The 21,323-nt window shown below is 39.2% G+C and overlaps 1 protein-coding gene and 1 long non-coding RNA gene across 4 annotated transcripts in view; one reads left to right on the plus strand and one right to left on the minus strand.

The window, feature by feature from the left end:
• The window catches only part of LOC140708343 (uncharacterized), a 73,408-nt gene extending 63,396 nt beyond the window's left edge, over nucleotides 1–10,012 (plus strand). Inside the window, exons 8-13 of the long non-coding RNA XR_013537376.1 lie at nucleotides 164–373; nucleotides 2,957–3,239; nucleotides 5,160–5,393; nucleotides 6,154–6,240; nucleotides 8,776–8,927; nucleotides 9,191–10,012. This is a non-coding gene — a long non-coding RNA (uncharacterized LOC140708343). The remainder of the gene's footprint in view (nucleotides 1–163; nucleotides 374–2,956; nucleotides 3,240–5,159; nucleotides 5,394–6,153; nucleotides 6,241–8,775; nucleotides 8,928–9,190) is intronic.
• BBS9 (Bardet-Biedl syndrome 9) overlaps nucleotides 442–21,323 on the minus strand; it is a 381,302-nt gene continuing 360,420 nt past the window's right edge. For all 3 annotated transcript variants that reach the window (XM_073003801.2, XM_073003799.2, XM_073003802.2), the window contains one exon: nucleotides 442–2,456. In XM_073003801.2, coding sequence (XP_072859902.1) covers nucleotides 2,416–2,456 — 41 coding nt within the window. In that variant the 3' untranslated portion in view covers nucleotides 442–2,415. The remainder of the gene's footprint in view (nucleotides 2,457–21,323) is intronic.

The following is a 21,323-nucleotide window of genomic DNA, read 5'->3' on the forward strand; positions in this document are numbered from 1 at the left end:
TTTACCTAACATTAATATAACTAAACACAATCAAGAAGTAGATACTGGGGAACAACAGTAACATATTGAAAGTAGCTGATGTACTGAAAAGATGACAGAACTGAGGCTGAAATAATCTCATCAACCTCCACAGCCCCACAAAGATATTTCTTTTAAATTCTAGGTTTTAGAGAACTCTGTGGAGAAAGCAACAGATTAGCATCATGGTTGTGCTGTCCTCTGAAGATGCCGGCCACAGAGACTGGTGAAACATTAGGAAGAACAACCTTCAGAACATGGCCAAAGAGCCCGAAAAACCCACAACAACCATTAGATCCTGGCCGTGAAAGCCTTCGCGAAGATTAGCATCATGCCTAATTTTACGAGGGGAAACGTGAGTGAGAAATTGTAATATTGTAGCAACTGTTCTTTGGTCTAAAGAATGAATATTGACACCAGGCATATTTTTCAATCAAAGTATGTTTACATTACAAAATTAAATCACAACAACAACAAAAAAACCCAAAATGAGCAGACATAAAAGTAAATAATTCTGCCCATAACATGCAGGACCTGTCAACAAGATCTGTTCACTGTGGGATGGGCCAAGTGACATCTCTTTATGAATTAAAGTTGGATCAGATATTTTTAATGGCATATTTATTTTAGGAAATGTTTGAATCTATGATACTGAAGTGAGTTACAAAGAAACAAAAATTTCATTAGAAGAAATGAAATCAGATTGTACTTATTTTGCAGAAAAATTTAAAATTATTGGTCAGAAGAAGAATGACCTTTATTTTTGTCCAATTAATCAATAAATCAGTATAAATTAGTTATGGAGTAAACAGGAGATGGTAAACTTTTAAAAAAACAGTACAAAACCAGCATGGAATTAGACTATGAAACATATTCAGACAAATGTTTATTTTACCTGTGTGGTAAAATACAAAAATACCTTCTATTGCAGTACTAGCTGTGGTGGCCCACCTATAATTACTTTCCTTTGCATTTCCCTGGTTTGTCAATCCATGGGTTTTTGACTATTTGCTAGAACAGCCAATACAAAGCACTAAGTGATACAGGTATTTGATAAAATTATGTCTCTACCAAAAGAACAGAGGTGACGGCTAGAAAATCATCTTGCATGTATTGCCAAATAAGCAGCAATTTAGTAATTTGATATGGTGCGGTGATGAGAGCAAAATAAAAAGAAAAGAATATGCTTTAATTGAAGCATGTAGTATTGGAACCAGGCCTGAGTTATTTTCAGACAGTGGTGCACATTTCTGAATTATTTTCATCTTGATTTTGTTAGTGCTTTCACATACTTTATTCTGGTGTGCATTATCATATGAAAGCCTTAAACTTTAAAGCCAAATGCTGGTATGTTCATTCTGCAACTTCTACAAACCAAGTTTCAACAAAACCTGCCATTTCAGACCCAAATATTAACATTTTAGGATTGACCGCTGGAAGTTTAGACTGTTGTGGACAACTGTGGTCTTCTAAATGTGTTAGGACTACAACTCCCATCATTCCTCATTATTGTCTATTCAGGCAATTGCTATTAGCTGCACACCAACATTATTTAGAAGGCCACAAACTGCCCAGAGTCATAGCATATTTGGTAAACCTGCAGCACACATTTATACAGATAAACCCTTCTTTGCAATCTATGCAGCTTCAGCTATACATCAAATTGTCTATTTTTCTTCAACAATGTGAGATAGAAATTATCATTAAAATAATTTCATTTTAAATGAAGGCCTCAACAATAGAGCTTCAGAAGTTCCAAAAAATTGGTATTAAGTTAGACAAACTAAAAGGAGTATAATGTAAGCAACCTGGAAGAGACCAACACATAACAATGTTCAGGTTTACTGTCCCTGCACTATTTTTTAATGCACAAAAGTTGTTGCACATTTTACTCTCAGGAGACAAGTTTTTACTTGTATAATATAACCCAAGATCAAATGCATACATTGAAAGTGGGGTGGTAAAACAATTACTGACTTTTTAATGGTAAGTCACATAGCCCAGCAAGCTGTGGGAGAAAAGGAAATAGCTACTTTTATCAGAAATGTAACACGTGGGCAAAAAAGGCTTTATCATTAGATAGATATATGCAAAAATAAGTGTGTGTTTCCCAAGTCTTTCAATTATTATTATTTACATACAAAAATTATAAATGGGCATTTGTATGAGGCTGCTTACTCCTTTCATCTGCTAAGTGGTCCACAATTTGACTATCAAAAAGCATGTAAAGCATTCATAGCTTGAAAGCCAAGTGCCTGGATGAAACTGGCAGTATTTTGTATTCTTAGTGGGCTTCCTTCTTGAGGTTGACTGTGTTCATTGCAGAAAATAAATTGTTCCTGCTGAATTGTAAATGCACAGATTTTTAAAATCCTCTTGAGGGTTCTCTTGTGCTTTTCATGGCTTTTCTGCTTCCTGTAATTCATCCTGTTGCAAATCTAGAGAGGAAGAGAAAGAAAGGAGGAAGATTATGACTAAATGTGGTTATATCTAGCAGCCTTGGTCTTAATGCCTTGCAGTTCTATCATTTGCCAAAGTCCTGTGTATCACCAAAGCCAACGCTTTCCAGTGATCTAATTTCCTGCTAGTCCACTATTCCGAAAATTACAGAAGTACTTCAACATGTTCAATCCGTTTTCCAACAAATTTGACTAAATATACCTAATGTCAAAAGATAGAAAACAATGGACAAGGGTAGTTCTTAAGATTATTTGAAAAGCTGTAAGTGCCATTGCTTTATAGCACACACTTTCAGGGAACTGTCTATAACAAGCCATGGGGGGGTGGGGATGGTTTTTTTTACAATTACCTCTAGAATAAGTTCTCCTTTAGGTATGTTGACACTGCAGAGAGGAGGAACAGACCTGCTTCTAAGAGATAAGCTGGAAGCTATAAATGGTGAATAGTTCAATTCAACTTTTAATTTTCTTCTATCTAGGTTTTTATTCTTAAGAACCTGGGTACCTGAGAAAATGGTGGGATGTGCTGTTAACAAGCTGTTAAGAGGTTGAACAAACTTTATCAGACATCCAAAGCCAGAGACGCAAAGCTCCCTAAAGGCAAATAGAGAGCAGCAGCTCAATGGAAAAACACTGTGATGACACAAAAGACCAAAGCAATGAAATCTCAGCAAGAGCATTATTTCCCTTAGGGGCCGTGAAGTGTCTGCTTTCCAGAAGACAATTAAAAGAACTGTGTGGAGCTGCGCTGGATTGACAAAGGTCAGCTTTGCATGGACCTTCTTTTGTTCTGTGCTGGTAGCACACACTGAGGTGCTTCAAGGATCACCATACAGCCTGTCTGTTTTAATGACTTCATTAATGACCAAGAAGAGGGAGTCAAGCAGCAGGTTAATTAAAAGTAGAGATTATAATAAATAGAGAAGAAGTACAAACAACCAATCAGGAAAATCAAGAAAACACAAAAATAGTTTTAAAACTGGCCAGATGTATGGGGGAAGAATTGGTACAAAATCCCAAAATCAATTGTTTGGGATACACAATTTATTGGAAGTGGCCTCTTTTACTTATGTATTTGTGTATATTTTAAACATACATTGCATCCAGTGGGGTAACAATATAATCTTTGTTATAAAATTAAATAAATACACCTGATGATCTACAAGTGTCAAATCCAATATACACCAACTCCACTCAGGTGCACAAGATCCTAAATGGCCAGATGCAAGGGTACTGCTGGTAATTATAACTAGCTCCACCACTGGGACTCTTATTTTTCAACAAGAGCTGCTAATACTGGTCTACACTTCAACTATACTGTATATTTTTCTACCTTTGTGGAAGGCAACTTCTGCTTAAGGATAATCTACATACTGATTATAACAGCTACAAAAACTTGCCACATGGATTCTCTTCACCATGTGATTAGTTTTCATGTTAATCCAAGATTTTGTTGATATGAAACTCTCCATGACAAGAAGATCAGATATCTGGTTCCACAAGACAACAGGCTGGGGGAAGGCACAATTGCCCCATGGAAGTCTTCTGGGGCAGTAATAATCAGTTCTACTGAGACAAGAAAACTTGTATAAATGGGGTACTAGTTTTATTTTTCTCCTCTTAGCCCCATGGAAAAACCAACAAACACAACCACATTTCAGTGTTTCCTGCACAGCTGGTAAATCAGTATACCTCCATGCTCCATATAAAATTACTCATGCCCTCACAGGATTTACAGGATACAAACTCAACATTGCGAAAAAATATATTAACTATCTTCTTAACAGGTTAGCTGTTTTCCTGGCATTCTTAAACCTCCATTATACTATCATAATCATGATTAACTAAGAATATGTCTATTGTTTATATTCTTCAAAATTACGTCACCACCACCACAAAACTTTCAGAGGAAAGACAGAACTTCCTTCATCTTTGCATGTAATCTTTCTCCCATGAAGACATGCCAAAATAAATTTTGCAGAAACATTAGGAAATGAACAAAAATAGCATTTGGGGACAGCAGAGCAGTCCTGGTGCAAGTTCATAAATCTATGGCTTCCACTAAAAAGAGAAGGAAAAAAAGAAAATATAAAGAAAATAACACTCCTAACAAAACCAGCATTACAAGGTCATATGAGAACTGGTGTTTCAGCTGGGTACTAATGTGATCCAGGGAAATAAAGCATGGATCTGGAAGAAAAGGCTTCTATATCTTCAGTCAAACCAAAAAGTTCCAGATTTGCCTGTGAGAATCACTCATAATCTCTGGTCTCAATTTATAGAGTGACCTTGGTGAAGTATGAAGTGCTATTGAAGGAAAGAGGATTGCCAAGCATACATTTTGAAATAGTCTTCTTAATGCACTGTTCTTTTAAATTGAATTGAATTATTTTAATTGCATATGCCATCTCAAAAATGCAAATGCATAATAAGGATAGGATATCATCTTGAAAACATTTCTAAATAAATACTGCAGAGATAATAATCACAACCATACAAAAGAAGATACCATTTTCTTTAAAGGAAGGTTTCATCTTCCTACAGATCAACCTAAAGCTACTGGAATGCACTTTTTAATCCTCAAACACAAAGGAAACTTATATATACCACCATTGTTTATACAGAATTCCATAGGCATTCACTGGATTAGGTGATTGTATGTTTTCTGTATTCACTTTACAGAAGAGATGCTAAGCAAAGATTTCTTAAGAGGTTTTTTCAGCTTCTTCCTATCTACTATTATTTGAAGACTCAGAATATTCATCTTCAAAGTCAACAGCCAGGCACGATGAACTAAAGCAATTGGACGTGCAGTGGACGAGCACCAAAGTATGAGATACCAACTAACAACCTCATGGCCCTGCCTGTGCTCATCTTTGTCCTGCACCCTTATTCCATCTACATCAATAATGGAAGGTATGATCCCTTAAGGCATACTATTCTAGAAGAAACCTGCATAAAAGATTACTGTAAGGCTTTACACTAGCTAAAGAAGGTAATGTCCTAAACTGTATTTAGAAACCCACTGTAAATTATTATCCAGATTTGCAGGGCAGGAGCAAATAACACCACTCCCCTTAAAGGACAAGGATCTGGCTGTGTATCTGCATGATCATGTGATGACTTTGTACCAAGGTGTGCCTCTGCTCAGCTTAGGCAGTGTGCCCAATGTGGCATTTTTGAAAAAGTGAGACCTGTCCATGGTAATACATTTCATAGTCACCTGTAAACTAGATGACTATAATGCTTTCAAAATGGGGCTACCTTTGAAGAGTTTGGTCCAGAATATAGCTGTGAAAACACGGGTGGACAGTCATATAAAAACAAGGCTATATCACAGCTATCCTTTCAGATCTTCAGTGGTTACTAATTTGTTTCAAAGCACAATTCGAAGTCCTTAAAGTGATGATCTTTGAAGTCCTGAATTGTGTAGGTCCACAAAATTGCCTCCTCTCTTATCAGTCTGTCTGCAACCAGACACAAAATCCCTCCTCTGGCTTCATGTAAACTTTGGAAATTCCTTGCCCCAAGAGGGAAGATGGACACTATCTTAGACTATGATCATATGGTGAAGATCTTTCTTTAGGCATACATTTGCCTTTTGAGTTTTATGTAATATATTACATATATTATCTATTTTTCTGTTTTGTATATTGTGTTTCGTCTGGGGAGATAGCTCAGTGAGTCAAACAAGAAGCAAGAGAAGAAGTTGGTAAACTGTTTCTGATGATTCTATACTTTGAAAACCCTGGAAAGGGCCACTGTAAGTCAGAATCAACTTATTTATTTATTTAAAATATTTTATCCCACCTTTTTCCTTAAAAGAACTTAAGGCAGCTCATATAATTAAAAATAGTATTTAAAAGCTATAACCAGTAAGTATACAAATATTTAAAAAGAATTTTAAAAGCATTATATTAAAATGATAAATAAAATCAATATCAAACACATTTAGAACAACAGACAGCATGTGGTTGTTATTATTAAATGATGTTAGATTGATCTTAACTGCTGTTAGCCACATTGAGTGGTATACAGACACACAAAGGTGGGGCACACATTTTTCTACAAATAAATAAAATGCATAGCAAGCAACATCTCATTTTTGTAGTCTCTTAACTGACACAGAAATGCTAAGATGGAAGTATTTATTAAATCTAAACATTATTTCCCACACTCTTCAAAAGAAGAATTGACACTATTAAGTGAATTACTATTGTTCAGGGTAGGTTACTTAACCAAAGAAGCATATCAGATTGGCCTCCTAAATCTTCTTTGTCTCTCTGAGGCAAGCAGCTACTCTCACAGAGAAAACTACAGGGGAGAATTACCTTAAGGGCAAATTTTTCCAACATTTTTATACCACTGCTCTTTGCAAGGGCAGTCACCCAGCATCTGCCTACAAGAACAGCCAACACCTCTTCAATTGATGTGAATTACAACAGCTTTCCATTCATGTTGGTTGACTGACTGTAGTTCATCCATCACAGCTGAAAACTTAGGGCCTTCTTATTAAAGCCTACATACCATTCCACTCATCTAAGTAACCTTTCACAGCTTGAGCTGAGCTACTAATAATCCTGTTAACTCACTGTAATGGTATCTATTTCTCTTATATGAGCACCATAGACTATAAAAGAAAAGATGTCTGTGGGATAAGTCCCTATAAATGCTGCAATTCACATATAGAATGGATGTTTTCTCTACATATCCACCAGATAAAATATGCAAGAATACAACGGCTGAATTAACAGAGCATGAGTACAAAGTTGATAAGTATTGGTCCTTACAAAACATACCCATAGATTATCATGATTTCTTCTTTGGATATCTGGATTTATAATTTGATACAGCTGGTGCTAGAGGCATATGCCTAAGTAAGCAATCTGTTCCGGGTGCAGGAGTTCCAACACTCTCATAGTATTCCTCTGCCCATAACAGCTTCCCAGTTCATTGCTGTTGTGGAATGCATGGGTTCAATTTGTGTGTGCAGATCAGATCTGATTAGCACTCTCAACAGAAATAAATGGCCACAAATACACACAAGACCCCAAGCAGTAGACTTTCTGCACTACTCCTATAGAAGGGAAGGGCAAAAGAAGGGGAATGTTAGACTCCTTTTTATTGAACCCTGTTTAAGAGTCAATAAGCAGAATATGGAATAACTCTCAGAATCTCCCAACTAACATTTGAAATTGCCAAAAATTGGTCATGCCAGCTGGGAGCGTCCATGAACTGTAGTAAAAAGAGGGAAATTTCCAACTCCAACAAAACCAATAACAAAATGATAGTGTGGCAGATTAAAGACTAACATGTACAGTATTTCACTGTGAGTTTTCATGGATTAAAATCCATTTCTTCACTTTTGATCCTCTGAAGTATCTGAAGAAGTGGACTGTAACTCACAAAAGTTTACATTCAAATAAATTTGTTACTCTTAAACTGTCACAAGTTTTTTTCTTCTTGCAGTTACTGAAACAGGCTAACATGGCTACCTCTCTCAAAACACTTCCAAACTGCACATATCTATTATTCTTGTAATGACTCCAGTTGTAAGCACTGCAAAGGCCTTTATTGCCAATGAAATAAGGATTAAAGATGTCACACTGTAGCTGTGCTTCATCTTGGAGAAATACATTTTGGATTCAGGCTACATCAAGTCCATATTTTGATAGGCAAACATCAATAGTGATAGCTTTTGTACATTTTAAGTAGGACTCTTGATCCCAGAAGCATTGTCATGAAATGAGTGCACTGAGAGACTTCCCGCACTGTATTATGTTTATCAACATAATAGTAGCAGCCCTGGCATCCCAAAATAGCAAGGGCTCTTTATTCCACCCACAATTTTGTGTTTTGTGTCCTCCCTGCTTTTGACTTCAAGTTGGAGAGAGAAACCAGGCAAAGCAGTTGTAGACACAGGTGTGCACAGATTTCCTTCCAGAATTCTTCATCCTAAGATTGGGAGCAACAATTGGTGAGCCACTTTCCCTGAATTTCTCCAAGGGAAAGAGAACAGTAGCACTGTTTTCAGCACAGCTTTGTTCTTTTTCGCAGCAAGTGGCAGCAATATTAACTGTATCGATGGCATGGCCAACATTTTGCTTCCTCCACAATTCCTTTTGATGCTATGTAATAACCAGTCTTCTAATTTCCTAAAAGTTGTACTCCTCGATGAAAGAGATAACCCATCCCTGTGTGTGTTGCAGGCCTTTAGAATTTATTTTCAATATATTTTTGAGTTTAATGTATCATTGCAAGGTGGCCAAGAGTCTTGAATTCATTTTTTTCTCTGCAGCCTTCTTGGTTGCCAATTATTCCTGATTTGAATACATTTCCATGGAAGATTTACCTTATGACATCTTTCCAGGGAACTGTGGGCAATGGCTGTCTGCCATACAAAGAATGGCAAAACATGTGTACACAGGCCCCAGTCACCTAACAACAAAGGTAAGCAGAAGAAAGTAGGACCCCATCTATAAGAATTACTCTGAAATTTCTCCACTCCTGAAATTAATTTGTTTCTGTCAGATTTAATGAGAATGGCCCTAAATTGCATTGGGAAAATTGTTGGCAGAGCATTAATTTTGCGTATAACAAATTATCTGACTTTGGGGAGAATATTGTTCAATTTTCAGTGTCTCTCTTTGTGTGATAAGGGCATACTTCATAATAATTCTGGGTTCTTCCTTTTTTTTTCTTCTTTTACAAAGACTTAATTCTGCTATGGCCAAAGAAACAGAAATGTTCCTACTAGCAACTTTGGTGAGCTCCACAATAATGCTCATGGAAGTATGTTGAATCATCAAGTGGCATCCACTCAAGAAATGTATGGAGGGGTGGGAAATTCAATGGCAACAAAATAAATGAAGATGAGGAAGTTAGTTTGAGCCCCCTCTTTTCAGTGCAAGCTTCCTACCCCTGAAAATATAACAGTTCCTTTGCTCATAACAATGAATAGCCTGTGAATGGTCCTGCAAAATGTTATCATTTGGGGGTTGGTTTCAATACAAGTTAACAGAAGCCCTTGTCGGGCTTTATACAAGCCAATAAAATGGCCAGGCTTAAAGGGGAATGCCTCCCAATCTCAAATTCTGTTTGGCTTCAGCAAAAGGATGGTTGTGCTCATATAGTCTCTAAATCCAAAAAAGAACCATGATATTTCAGGGGTTTGTCTGTGCATACAGCCTACACATGAACAGGAACCTCTCCTCTTCATACCTCATGCTGAAACTATGAAAAATGCTACAACAGAAGGACTCGGGCTGGTTGTTTACTTGTAAATGTGTTCACATCACTGGGTTGTATAATGCATGAATAGGTTGTGGGAATCCTCTATTTTCTACAAGGAAAAAGACCTATCAGGTTGGATTGGGAAAAGAAGTTGGGCCCATAAAGCAGATTGCTAAACAGGGATGCACAAATGCCTAGTAGTGCTGTTATGTTTTTCCAAGTTTCAGCTTCTAGTGTGCATAATGTCAGAAACAACTGAGAAGTAAAGAAATATATCAATTAATAAAATGTACTAAAACTCATGGTGGTCACAAGGGGTGCTAATTATTCAGAGTGATACAGAAAATAATCTGTGAAATAAACAAAGTGTACTAAGGCATTTCTGCCTTTAAAATGCACTTGAGCAGGCTGTGTGTCCACAAAAGCTCTTGTTATAATACATCTGTTAGTCTCAAGTGCCTCAGGACCATATGTTGTTTTGCTGCAACTGACTAACAAGGGTGCCCCTAGAGAAACTGGGTTGTTTAATTTGTGATTCAAAAGGTGAACTGTGATGTATGTATATCACAGCTTCTCCTCTCTCCTGGTGATAATCCCATCCATTTCTGCATAGCCCATAAAGCTATTACATAAGATTGTGTGACCCTTCAGAACAGCATTCCTTGATTCAAGACACTTGTTACCAAAAACAGAAGTTGGCAAATTTTTCCTGCATATATATGCCTTTTGGGATCCATCCTAGCTTCAATATGCATGGTCTTGTAAGTCCTGAAGAACTGCAGATATGTTAAGTGCTGAGTCATAGGACCATCAGTGTCTGCTGAGGCATGGTCCTGCCTTTCCATATGCTGCTTCTGCTTTCAACACAGGGAACTGTTATAGCACCAATAATAAAATCATATTCAAGGTTTCCACAAATTTCTCTAGAAACAATATATACACAAGAACATTTCGTGATTCGATGTCATTGAGAAGAAAAAGCATTGAGGGATTTGGATTAAAATGTGCTTCAAACCAAAAGCCAGGGGAAATTATTTTGATGTAATATTTTCCAACCCAATTTTATCTTTTGTTTTTAATTTGCAGTGTAACAAGTGTGTGTGTGTGTACACGTAGACTTTGAGGCTTTTATTTCCACAAGTAATCTTTTGATAAGATTCACTCTTGGCTTCCAAACAAAGAACAGAATAATCACATCAGAATAATAGGAAATATTTTTTCCAAGGCACTTTCCCATACATTTTATCATATGTTAATTTGGGGATAACCTACTGCTTAGAAACAAACAGTTCACCATGCAGGTGAGGCGTTTGACTTTTCTAGAGTAGTAAGTCTCAGACTTGAAAGTGGGCTGCAAAGACCTCAGGAACAACAGGAACCCGAGGTCTTCCTTTCTTCACCAGCCAAAATATGGGTGTGGTATGTGTCCTCAAATTTTCCGCTGATTGAGCAACCTTATTAATTCCCACTGGATAGGTGGGGCTGACTGGGAGGAGCTGCAATTTTGTGTTAATAGTATTTGTGGTTCCAAAAAGAATAATAATTAATAATAATGTCCATCCCATAGCTGGCTTGCGTATACACATAAAAGGATGATTCCCAGCAAGTTCTGCCGTGAAGAAAAAGTTGGCACTTGTCTGAACACAACATAAATATACAAAGCATATTTCAACAGTCTGAGTGTAAAACCTTTCTAAGGTAAAACTATTCAACATATCTTTTTTCTCCTCATATTTAGAATCTTCTTTCCTTTTAAATTTCTTTTAGGAATTTCTGTGCTCCCTGACAGCCAAAAAAGAATTAATTTATTTATTTATTGGATTTTTATCCCACCCATCTAGACCAAAGGTCTACTCTGGGCGGTTTACAAATTTAAAAACAATTTAAGAACTATCTTATTGCTTGAGGCAATAACAGCATACACATAAAACATATAAACAATTACTAAAATCAGTAACTTATCAAAGCAGTGTTAGAAACAAACGCAGTAACAACTGAAAAACATATCAAATGTTAAAAGACTGGAAAATAATTTTCCTGGGAGCCTAAAATGCATCACTGTAAGAAGGAGGCACATCTCTCTTTGACAGGAAATCTACAAACTGAGAATGCCCTCTCTTCAACCACCTGTGTGCTGATTTCTACTGCAAATATTTGGGACTGGGATGAGTGGGTGGAGTAACACTACTGGAAAACTCAAAATCTTTGGTAGATTCAGCAGCGCTGCCAAACATTCTGCACTACTGATCTTCACACACAGAATGTATTTCTGTTAGTATTTATTTCTGATAGTCCCTAATTTAGCTTGTGTGTTGGATCCAGGTTAAGTTAATCATACTTAGTGCGCTGAAATTAATATGAATGTACAGTTACAACCAATTGAAGTCTCCCTGACTTCAGTGGGAACTTACTGAGCAGTCCTAGGATTCTTGGAGCTATGAAACTGATCTTGGGTGAAGACAACTAATCTCAGATGCCTGCACTTAGGCCCTTCTAACAACTATGGATGCTTCTGCAGTGGCTTCCCGAATGAAACTGCAACATTGACCTCACAGAATGGGGAGAAGAGGACTGTGGTGGTGGCAAAGATGGAGAGCATGTGGATCTGCTAACCACGATGGTGATTATTGAAATTATAATTAGACTTCTCAGTACAAATATGAGCCAGTATTTATTGCATCTACTAGTGAAATATGTTTTCTAGTTCCCATGATATATCATGTCAATGTTTAAAATGTATTTGAGTAATTTCTAGGTAAGACAGTATGAATCTCTTGTCAGTGTAATACAGAACTCTGCCGATTTCGTGGCTTATGGGTCAGGAAGCAGATATGGCTACATTATGGGTGGACAAAACACTAACCAAGGACCATTAAAAACCCACAATTTTTGCAGCTCCATATTTCTACAGTCCTAAAGCATGGTGCCAAATTTTGGTGGCGGGATAGAAAAAAGAAGGATGGTTTTCTGCTAAAATCTGGCTTTTTGACTGCAGATGCCTTGAATTATAAGATAGTAGATTCTGGGGGCACCAAAAGTATGGTTCTGTTCTAAAACCCCTACAGCATATTGTTCTAGTGCAAACAAACAAACAAACAAACACACCTGTTTATAGGCATCCTTCAGTCTCGAGAGACTATGGTAACATGCTCTGTATGGAGGACTTGGATGCTGTATGCAAAGCTGGATTGTCCTCTCCAGAGCACGAAGCCTGGGTAAAATAATATGGAGGATAGGCTGTTACCCAAGCAGCAAATCCCCCCTCTCCACATCGCTGAAATAGTTCAATGGAAAGGCAAGAGCCAGAACGACACAAACTGCCTCTGGGACTCCGGCTCCGGATTTTGCCTTGAGGTTAACTCCTAAAGCCTTTTCCATCAGTGGATATAGCCATAAGGCAGTGGAGGTTTGGAATCGGAGTTTTCCTTCTCCTAGATGGGCTGCCTTCCCAGGCTAATGAGCCCCACCTACCTGGGTGATAGCAGTAATCTAAAATAAAATACACTGGTGCCTCACACAACGATGTTAATTGGTTCCAAAAAAATCAACGTTGTGTGAAACATCGTTCTGTGAAACACCATTTCCCATAGGAATGAATTGAAAACTGGTTAATCCGTTCCAATTGGAACAGATTGCCATCGTTCAGTGAAAATCCCCATAGGAAACATCGTTGAGTGAAACAATGTTTCCTATATTGGAATGTATTGAAGCCGACTCAATACATTTCAATGCCTTTGCGAAGTCCTTTTTCGCTCCTGTAAAAGTGTCTTACAATGTTTGGACACTGTTTTAAATGATTGCAATGGTTAGTCCACCTCCTGAAACCTATGCAAACTTAATTTGATGTTGTTCAGAGTCGTCCTTAATTTTTAGTGATTTTTTGAATTTTCTCTCATTGGAATGTATTGAACTTTCCGTCCAATGCATTCCATTGAGAGAAAATTCAAAAAATCACCAAAAATTAAGGACGACTCAGAACAACACCAAATTAAGTTTGCATAGGGTTCAGGAGGTGGGCTAACAATTGCAAGCATTTAAAACCTGTTCCAAACATTGTAAGACCCTTAAAAATGAGCGCAAACGGAAGAGCTTCAAAAGCACTGAAGCCGGCTTCAGTGCTTTTGAAGTCTTTTCCGATGTCCCTTTTTGCTCATTTTTAAGTGTCTTACAATGTTTGGAACAGGTTTTAAATGCTTGCAATTGTTAGCCCACCTCCTGAACCCTATGCAAACTTAATTTGGTGTTGTTCTGAGTCGTCCTTAATTTTTGGTGATTTTTTGTTTTCCCTATTTAAATGAATTGAACTGTCCATTCAATTGATTTAAATGGGGAAAATAAAAAAATCATCAAAAATTAATGAAGACTCAGAACAAAACCAAATTAAGTTTGCACATGTTTCACAAGGTGCACTATGGAATCCAAGCATTTAAAACAGGTTTCAAACATTTTAAGACACTTTTAAATAAGCAAAAAGGGACATCGTTAAGTGAAATTCCCCCATAGAGAACATCGTTAAACGATGGGGGAAATTCCTCAAAAAAACCCATCGCTGTGTGAATTCATCGTTGTATGAAGCAATCGTTGTGCGAGGCACCACTGTAGAAGTATTTCTTCAGGTTTTGTGCACTATTTCTGAGCCATTCCTTTAAAAACGTAATAATTTCTCAAAGAAAAGCAAAGGAATAATTTTTTAGGAATAAGTGTGGCACCGAGTGGCACCAACTAGCACATCGGAACAAATGCTTCATTTGGATGAACCCAGTTTTCGTCAATTTGTCCACCAACTACTAGCTCTGTTAGTTATTTTGTTTTTGTTTTGTGCTGCTAAAGAAGTTGTATTTCTTGTTTCATTTATAGTTGATATTTTATTTTATAGTATGTGTGCACACACTGATGTATAAATATGCTATTTAAAAATCCCTTTCTGGGAGAAAAACTTGACTTGTTTAAAATATTTTATTATTTATTTTTTTACGACATTGCATTCTACATCCTAGGCTGTCAGGTGGAGTACAACAATAAAACAATATAAAACAATGCATTATTTTAAAAACATTTAAAGCCACTTAAAAATATTTAAAACTACATAAAATATTAAGATCAACAACAACAAGGAAGCTCCTACAGCCTATTAAGACTATGATCATTACTCCACGAAGGCCTTGATAAATGACCATGTTTTAACCCGGCACAGAAATGAGATCAGTGCTGGTGTGAGTTGAGCCGCTACCATAAATGAGGTGCTAGAGCCCCATATCTTCGCACAGGGCAGAGGTTGTCAACCGGTCCGCATCCAATTCTGGTTTTGATTGTGGGTCCAGTCTCACCAAGGCCCCAATTGAGCTACTGACTCATATCTAAAAGTGTGTGATTTAACTTCTTCAGTGAAAAAGTCAGCCCATGCTACAATGTTCGAATTTCTGACATGCAGTTAGTTGTGAGATGAAACAAAAATGTGAGCAAGTAACTAAGATCTCGGAGGGCAGAAGATCCTAAACATATTTTAGACAATTGAGTTTCATGTCTCTATCAGATACATATTTTAATCATTGTCTGATGACTGGCTTAGTAAAGCATTAGCTGAAGTCAAAGAGGCAGCAAAAAAGTCTTGGGAAGAGATGAAAGTAATATTTTAAAGTGTAGTATGATTTTCTAATGGGCAAAGGAAACTGTAAAAACTTCAGTAAATGTAGCATGTTTGGGAACAGTAAAACTTTTATCAGTTTACATGATCTGGTGAGAAATAAGCTCAGTTGTTACAGAAGCCTTAATCCCAGGTGAATGAATAGGTTTCTTGAGATTTATGAAATAGCTAACTGTGACTGTAGCTTGAGGGCAGTTTGGAAATTTTATGAAATAGCAACTTATATAATTCAAACAAACTAATTATTTTAAACTGGTAAAGCTGTTGTCTCAAATGATACAGATACAAAGATGCCTTATTGTACTTAGCAGTATAAAAAGTCCTTCATATTTCTGCATATATTTACATATGCAAATAAGAACTTAGAAGCAGATTAAGTTATATAGAGTTCTGTAGAACATAATTTACTGAACTATAATATCCCATGTTATTTTGCATTGCACTTCCAGTGGAGAATCAAGTACACATATATTTAGCACTATACAGTTGTGTTCAAAATTATTCAACCCCCACTGAAATTGAATGTTTTGGCCATTTTGACATTGATTTTGATCATTCAGTCATCTTGCTTACATTTACATGAAAGAGGCACTTGTAGGTCAGAGAAATATAACCTTAAATTTATAATGAAATAACCACAAATGTCTTTTCTGTGCTCACATCATTATTAGTTTTTATTCAACCCCCAAGTGACATTCAATCTTAGTACTTAGTACAACATCCTTTTACAGTTATAACAGCTTTTAAACGTGAAGCATAGCTTGACACAAGTGTCTTGCAGCGATCTACGGGTATCTTCGCCCATTCTTCATGGGCAAAAGCCTCCAGTTCAGTCAAATTCTTAGGCTTGTGCACTGCAACTGCTTTCTTTAAGTCCCACCAGAGGTTCTCAATCGGATTTAAGTCTGGTGACTGCGATGGCCACTCCAAAATGTTCCAGCCTTTCCTCTGCAACCATGCTCTAGTGGACTTGGAGGTAAGCTTGGGATCATTGTCCTGTTGAAAGGTCCAACGTCTCCCAAGCCTCAGGTGTGTGACGGACTGCATCACATTTTCATCCAATATCTCCTGGTACTGAAGAGAATTCATGGTACCTTGTACACGCTGAAGCTTCCCTGTACCTGCAGAAGCAAAACAGCCCCAAAGCATTATTGACCCTCCGCCATGCTTCACAGTAGGCAAGGTGTTCTTTTCGTCATATGCCTTGTTCTTCCTCCTCCAAACATAGCGTTGATCCATGGGCCCAAACAGTTCTAATTTTGTTTCATCAGTCCACAGAACACTATCCCACAACTTTTGTGGTTTGCCCACATGACTTTTGGCATACTGCAGTCGACTCTTCTTATTCTTGGGAGACAGCAAGGGGGTGCGCCTGGGGGTTCTGGCATGGAGACCTTCATTACGCAGTGTGCGCCTTATTGTCTGAGCTGAAACTTCTATACCCAATGTGACAAACCCGGACCTACTGGGATATGCCACAGTTTCACTAAGCTGCCACCAACCATTCCCTGTAAGGAGTCACACAGACCAGGAATGGATTTTTAACAAATAAAGGAATAAGGTTTATTCAAATAACACACAGGGAAAATAAAATGATCAAGTGAATAAGATACAGTAACGTGGCTTAGTCTCAATCATACATACACACAGTTTGGTTCACACAGAACACTTAACTTGAAGCACAGACCCTGAACCTATCAGTTCTGGCTAACCATACAGACACCTGAACCTATCAGGTTGGTACTGACTGACACACCGTAGTACCCTGTCTGACACACAGACTCCCACTCAAGCTTCTTCTTTCAGCTCTTCTCCAACTTCTCAACTTCTCCACACAAGCTCCACATATATATACAGTACAGCCCCTCCTCCTGATGTCCCGCCTTCCACTCCCCATAGGATGGAACTTTCCCTCCAAACCCATGACAGACAGGTAACATCAGTGCTGTATGTAACACCTCCCCTCTTTATAAGTTGTTTTGTAGGGGGAAAGCTAAGGTGCTTTTCATCAAAAAACAACCTGGATCCAAAACATACAAAAACATTTATACAATAACATACAATACCATACTTACTTATACTTACACTCTAAGTTAACCATATCAATTAGGCATTTAAACAATAACATTTACAATACATCAAGTTACCTTTATTCATACAAACCAAGTTCAAAAAAAACAGGTACATTTAACCTTTGGTCACCAAAATATATACATAGTCCATGTTTCTTTCGCCGTCTTCATTCTTCAGGTCTTCTTGACAAGGCATCAGCAACACAGTTCACTGACCCTCTGACCACCTTCACTTCAAAGTCATAGTCTTGCAGGTTTAAAGCCCACCTCATAAGTTTACTATTGTGGGTTTTCATTGTCTTTAACCATTGCAGTGGTGAATGGTCGGTGCACAGAATAAAATGTCTTCCCCAGATGTAAGGCTTGGCCTTCTGGATCGCGTAGACTATGGCCAGGCACTCCTTTTCCACGGTTGCCAGATGTCTCTCACCTTTCTGGAGTTTCCTACTCAGGTAGGACACTGGATGCTGGTCACCATTTTCATCCTCCTGGCAAAGAACTGCTCCTACCCCGCTGTTAGACGCATCGGTGTAGATGATGAACTCCCGGTCGAAGTCTGGAGCACGCAGCACTGGATAGTTGATGAGGGCCTCCTTCAACCTCTGGAACGCCTCCTCACAGTCGCTGGTCCACGGGATGCGGTCATCAGTCTTCTTCCGCGTCAGATCGGTCAGCGGAGCTGCAATCTCACTAAACCTCGGGATGAACTTTCTGTAGTAGCCCACCAACCCAAGAAATGATTTGACCTTTTTCTTGGTATTGGGTCTGGGCCAATCACGAACTGCTTCTATCTTAGCCTATAGGGGTTTTATCACTCCTCCCCCTACTATGTGAGCCAAGTATTTTATCTCTGGGCTACCCAGCTGCAGTTTGACCTCTTTGCAGGGCCTAGGCCACAGCACTTCCTCCCCTGAGTTAAAGTGCCTCTCTCTAGCTTTGTGGTCATACCATGTTTTCTGTCTGACCTTCTGAGCTTGCAGGTTTTCTGCTGCTAGCTCTAGGTTTCTCTTTAGGTCATTCATCAAGGTGTCTATGTATGTCACAACGTCTTGTGGGTCATCCTGGGTGATCTGCTCCCAATTTTGTTTGATCAAATCAAGGGGCCCTTTCACCCTTCTCCCAAATAAAAGTTCAAACGGACTGAACCCGGTACTGGCTTGTGGCACTGATCGATAAGCAAACAAAAGGGATTGCAGCTTCTGGTCCCAATTGTTTGGATTCTCTGCCAAGTAAGCCCTAATCATGCGCATTAGAGTCCCATTGAACTTCTCCGTTAACCCATTACTTTCAGGGTGATAGGCAGTGGTTTCCTTGTGTTTAATTCCACAGATTTGCCATAACCGTTTCATGAGCTTCGATGTGAACGATGCACCCAAATCTGTGATTATTTCTGAGGCAAATCCCATCCTGGACATATACCCCACCAAGGCATCTGCCATTGTGTTAGTTTCAATGTTAGTCAAGGGTATGGCTTCAGGGTACCTCGTGGCATGGTCCACAATGGTGAGAATGAACCTGTTCCCCCTCTTTGTGGCCTTGGGCAAAGGTCCCACAATATCCACCCCTATGCATTTGAACGGAGTGTCAATCACAGGCAAAGGGCACAACTTTGCTTTGGTCCTGTCGCGGCTATTCCCCTGCCTTTGACACACATCACATTGTTTACAGAATTCTTTGATCTGCTTCCCTATTTCAGGCCAGTAAAAATTCTGTGTGATTCTCTGCTGTGTTTTGTTCACCCCTAAGTGCGCAGCAAACATGTCAGAGTGCCCCCTTTGTAAGATCATGGGGCGATACTTTTCAGGTACTACTAGCTGACTTCTGATCCCATCTCCCCCTTTTGAGATATTCCTCAGGGTCTCTCTATATAAAATTCCCTTTTTCTCTCGAAATCTCACTGGGGTTTCAGGTGTTAGCTGGGCGTCTGTCACCTGTTCAAAACATTTTTGGAGAGTGGCGTCTGCCTTTTGCTCTTGGCCAAATCGGCTGTCTGTGGTTAAGGTTTCCACCACAGCTTCGGAACTCCCTTCACCTGCTTCCGTCTCGGGCTCATCATTACCCCCCTGAACTGTCCCCGTGGTGGCTTGTGAGCGTGTAATCACTAGCACCCGTTTCACATGTTCAGCCAGGTCATTTCCCACGAGCACGGCTGCTGGCAGAGTCGATGAAATCGCTAGCCGCCAAACTCCCCTCCAGCCTTGAAAGTTCATAGGTACCTCAGCTACTGGCAGCGAGATCACCTGTCCCTCAATCCCTGCCACCTTTATGCTCTCATTCGGGATTATATACTCCCTAGGAATAATATCTAGATGGCACAGGGTCACCTGGGAACAAGTATCCCTTAACCCCCGATACTGATGGTCAAGTATTCCTACGTCCACCCCTGCTGTTTCAAACAACTGAGAATCTGTTCTCACAAGTAAGCAGCGCCTGACCTCCACAAGAGGACCATTTTCCTCAGCCTGATCAGCAGATGTCACTGTTCCAGATTGAGTAGCCATGGCAACAGGCTCCCTCAGTGACAAGGAGCTTTGCTCTTTCTGGACACAGAACACAGCTTTTGGCTTGGTTCCACTCAAATCCTGAGGCACAATTCCTTTTAGCTGCTTTAATTTCTCACACTCTGAGATTAGATGGCCCTTTCACTGACAGAAATAACATTTTCTGCTATATTTTGAGTCCTTCTCATCTTGTTTTGGTTTTCCCTCCAAAATCTGAGGTCTTGGTTTCATGTCTGAGGGCTTCCCTTCACCATGGGCCCCTCCCCCTTGCTGGTTTTTCCCTGGTCCCTGAGAGTACTTGCTGTAGGTTTCTTTAGGTTTCCCCATCGATTTCCCCTCACCCAAGGGCTTTCTTATTTGGGAAATAAAATCTGCGATCTCGGCTGCTTCTGCCACAGATTTCGGTTTCCTTTCCCTCACCTGGAACTTCAGTTCCCCATGCAGGACTGAATAGAACTGTTCCAGCGCTATCAGGTCTTTGAGCTGCTGGTAGGTCTCTGTTCCCTCCTGAGATAGCCATTTCTCTAGCAGCCTCACCAGTTGGGCCCCCACTTGGGTAAAAGTCTGCTCTGGTTTCTTGGTGAGTGACCTGAATCTTTGCCTCAGCTGTTCCGCATTTATCCCATGTCTGGCAAACACCAGTTTTTTAAACTCTGCAAAATCTTTCATCAGTTCCTCTGGCATCTCTGCATAGACTTCTGCCAGGCTGCCACTGATTAAAGATCGCATGATGGTCATCTTCTCAGTTTCCCTTACTGAGAAGTCCACAAACGCTCTTTCCACTAGGGAAAAGAACACCTCAGGGCAATCTCCCTTGTGGTATACAGGGAATTTCTTCAGGTCAGTTTTAGACAATTGGCCTCCCTCAGAATCTCTATTGTTATTATTGTTCTGATTCATCAGTTCCAATTTTCTTAACTCAAACGCCATTTTCTCTCTCTCCAATCTTTCTGCTCTTTCCATTCTCTCTCTCTCTAATTCAAATTGCCTTTGTTTCTCTCTTTCCCTTTCCTCCATTTTTTCTCTCTCTAATCTTTCCTCCATTTCCCTCACCCTCAGTTCATGCTGTTGGGCTATGAGCATTTTCCTGAGTTCTGGGTTCTGTTCTCCCGTGCTGTCACCCTGCACTGAGCCAAATTCATCCTCAGAACCTTGGTCAACCTGGGGGTCTTTCACTTCACCCATTTCTGCCATTTGGCTTCGAGTCAAGGGCATAATCCCCCCCCAGAACAGGCTGCTTTCAAAAGTCAAGCCTCAAAATAAAGCGACCACTTTTTTCCCCCCTCTTTTGCCTTCTATAGATTGCTGCTGTTCTTCAGCACTAACTTGCAACTGTAGCCAGCCGGAGTCCAACCCCCCTCTGCTAGGCCTCTCAGCAGACAAGCTAGATCACTGC

This window comes from Pogona vitticeps, chromosome 6 (genome assembly GCF_051106095.1).
Source record: "Pogona vitticeps strain Pit_001003342236 chromosome 6, PviZW2.1, whole genome shotgun sequence".
In the NCBI taxonomy this organism is placed as follows: Eukaryota; Metazoa; Chordata; class Lepidosauria; order Squamata; family Agamidae; genus Pogona; species Pogona vitticeps.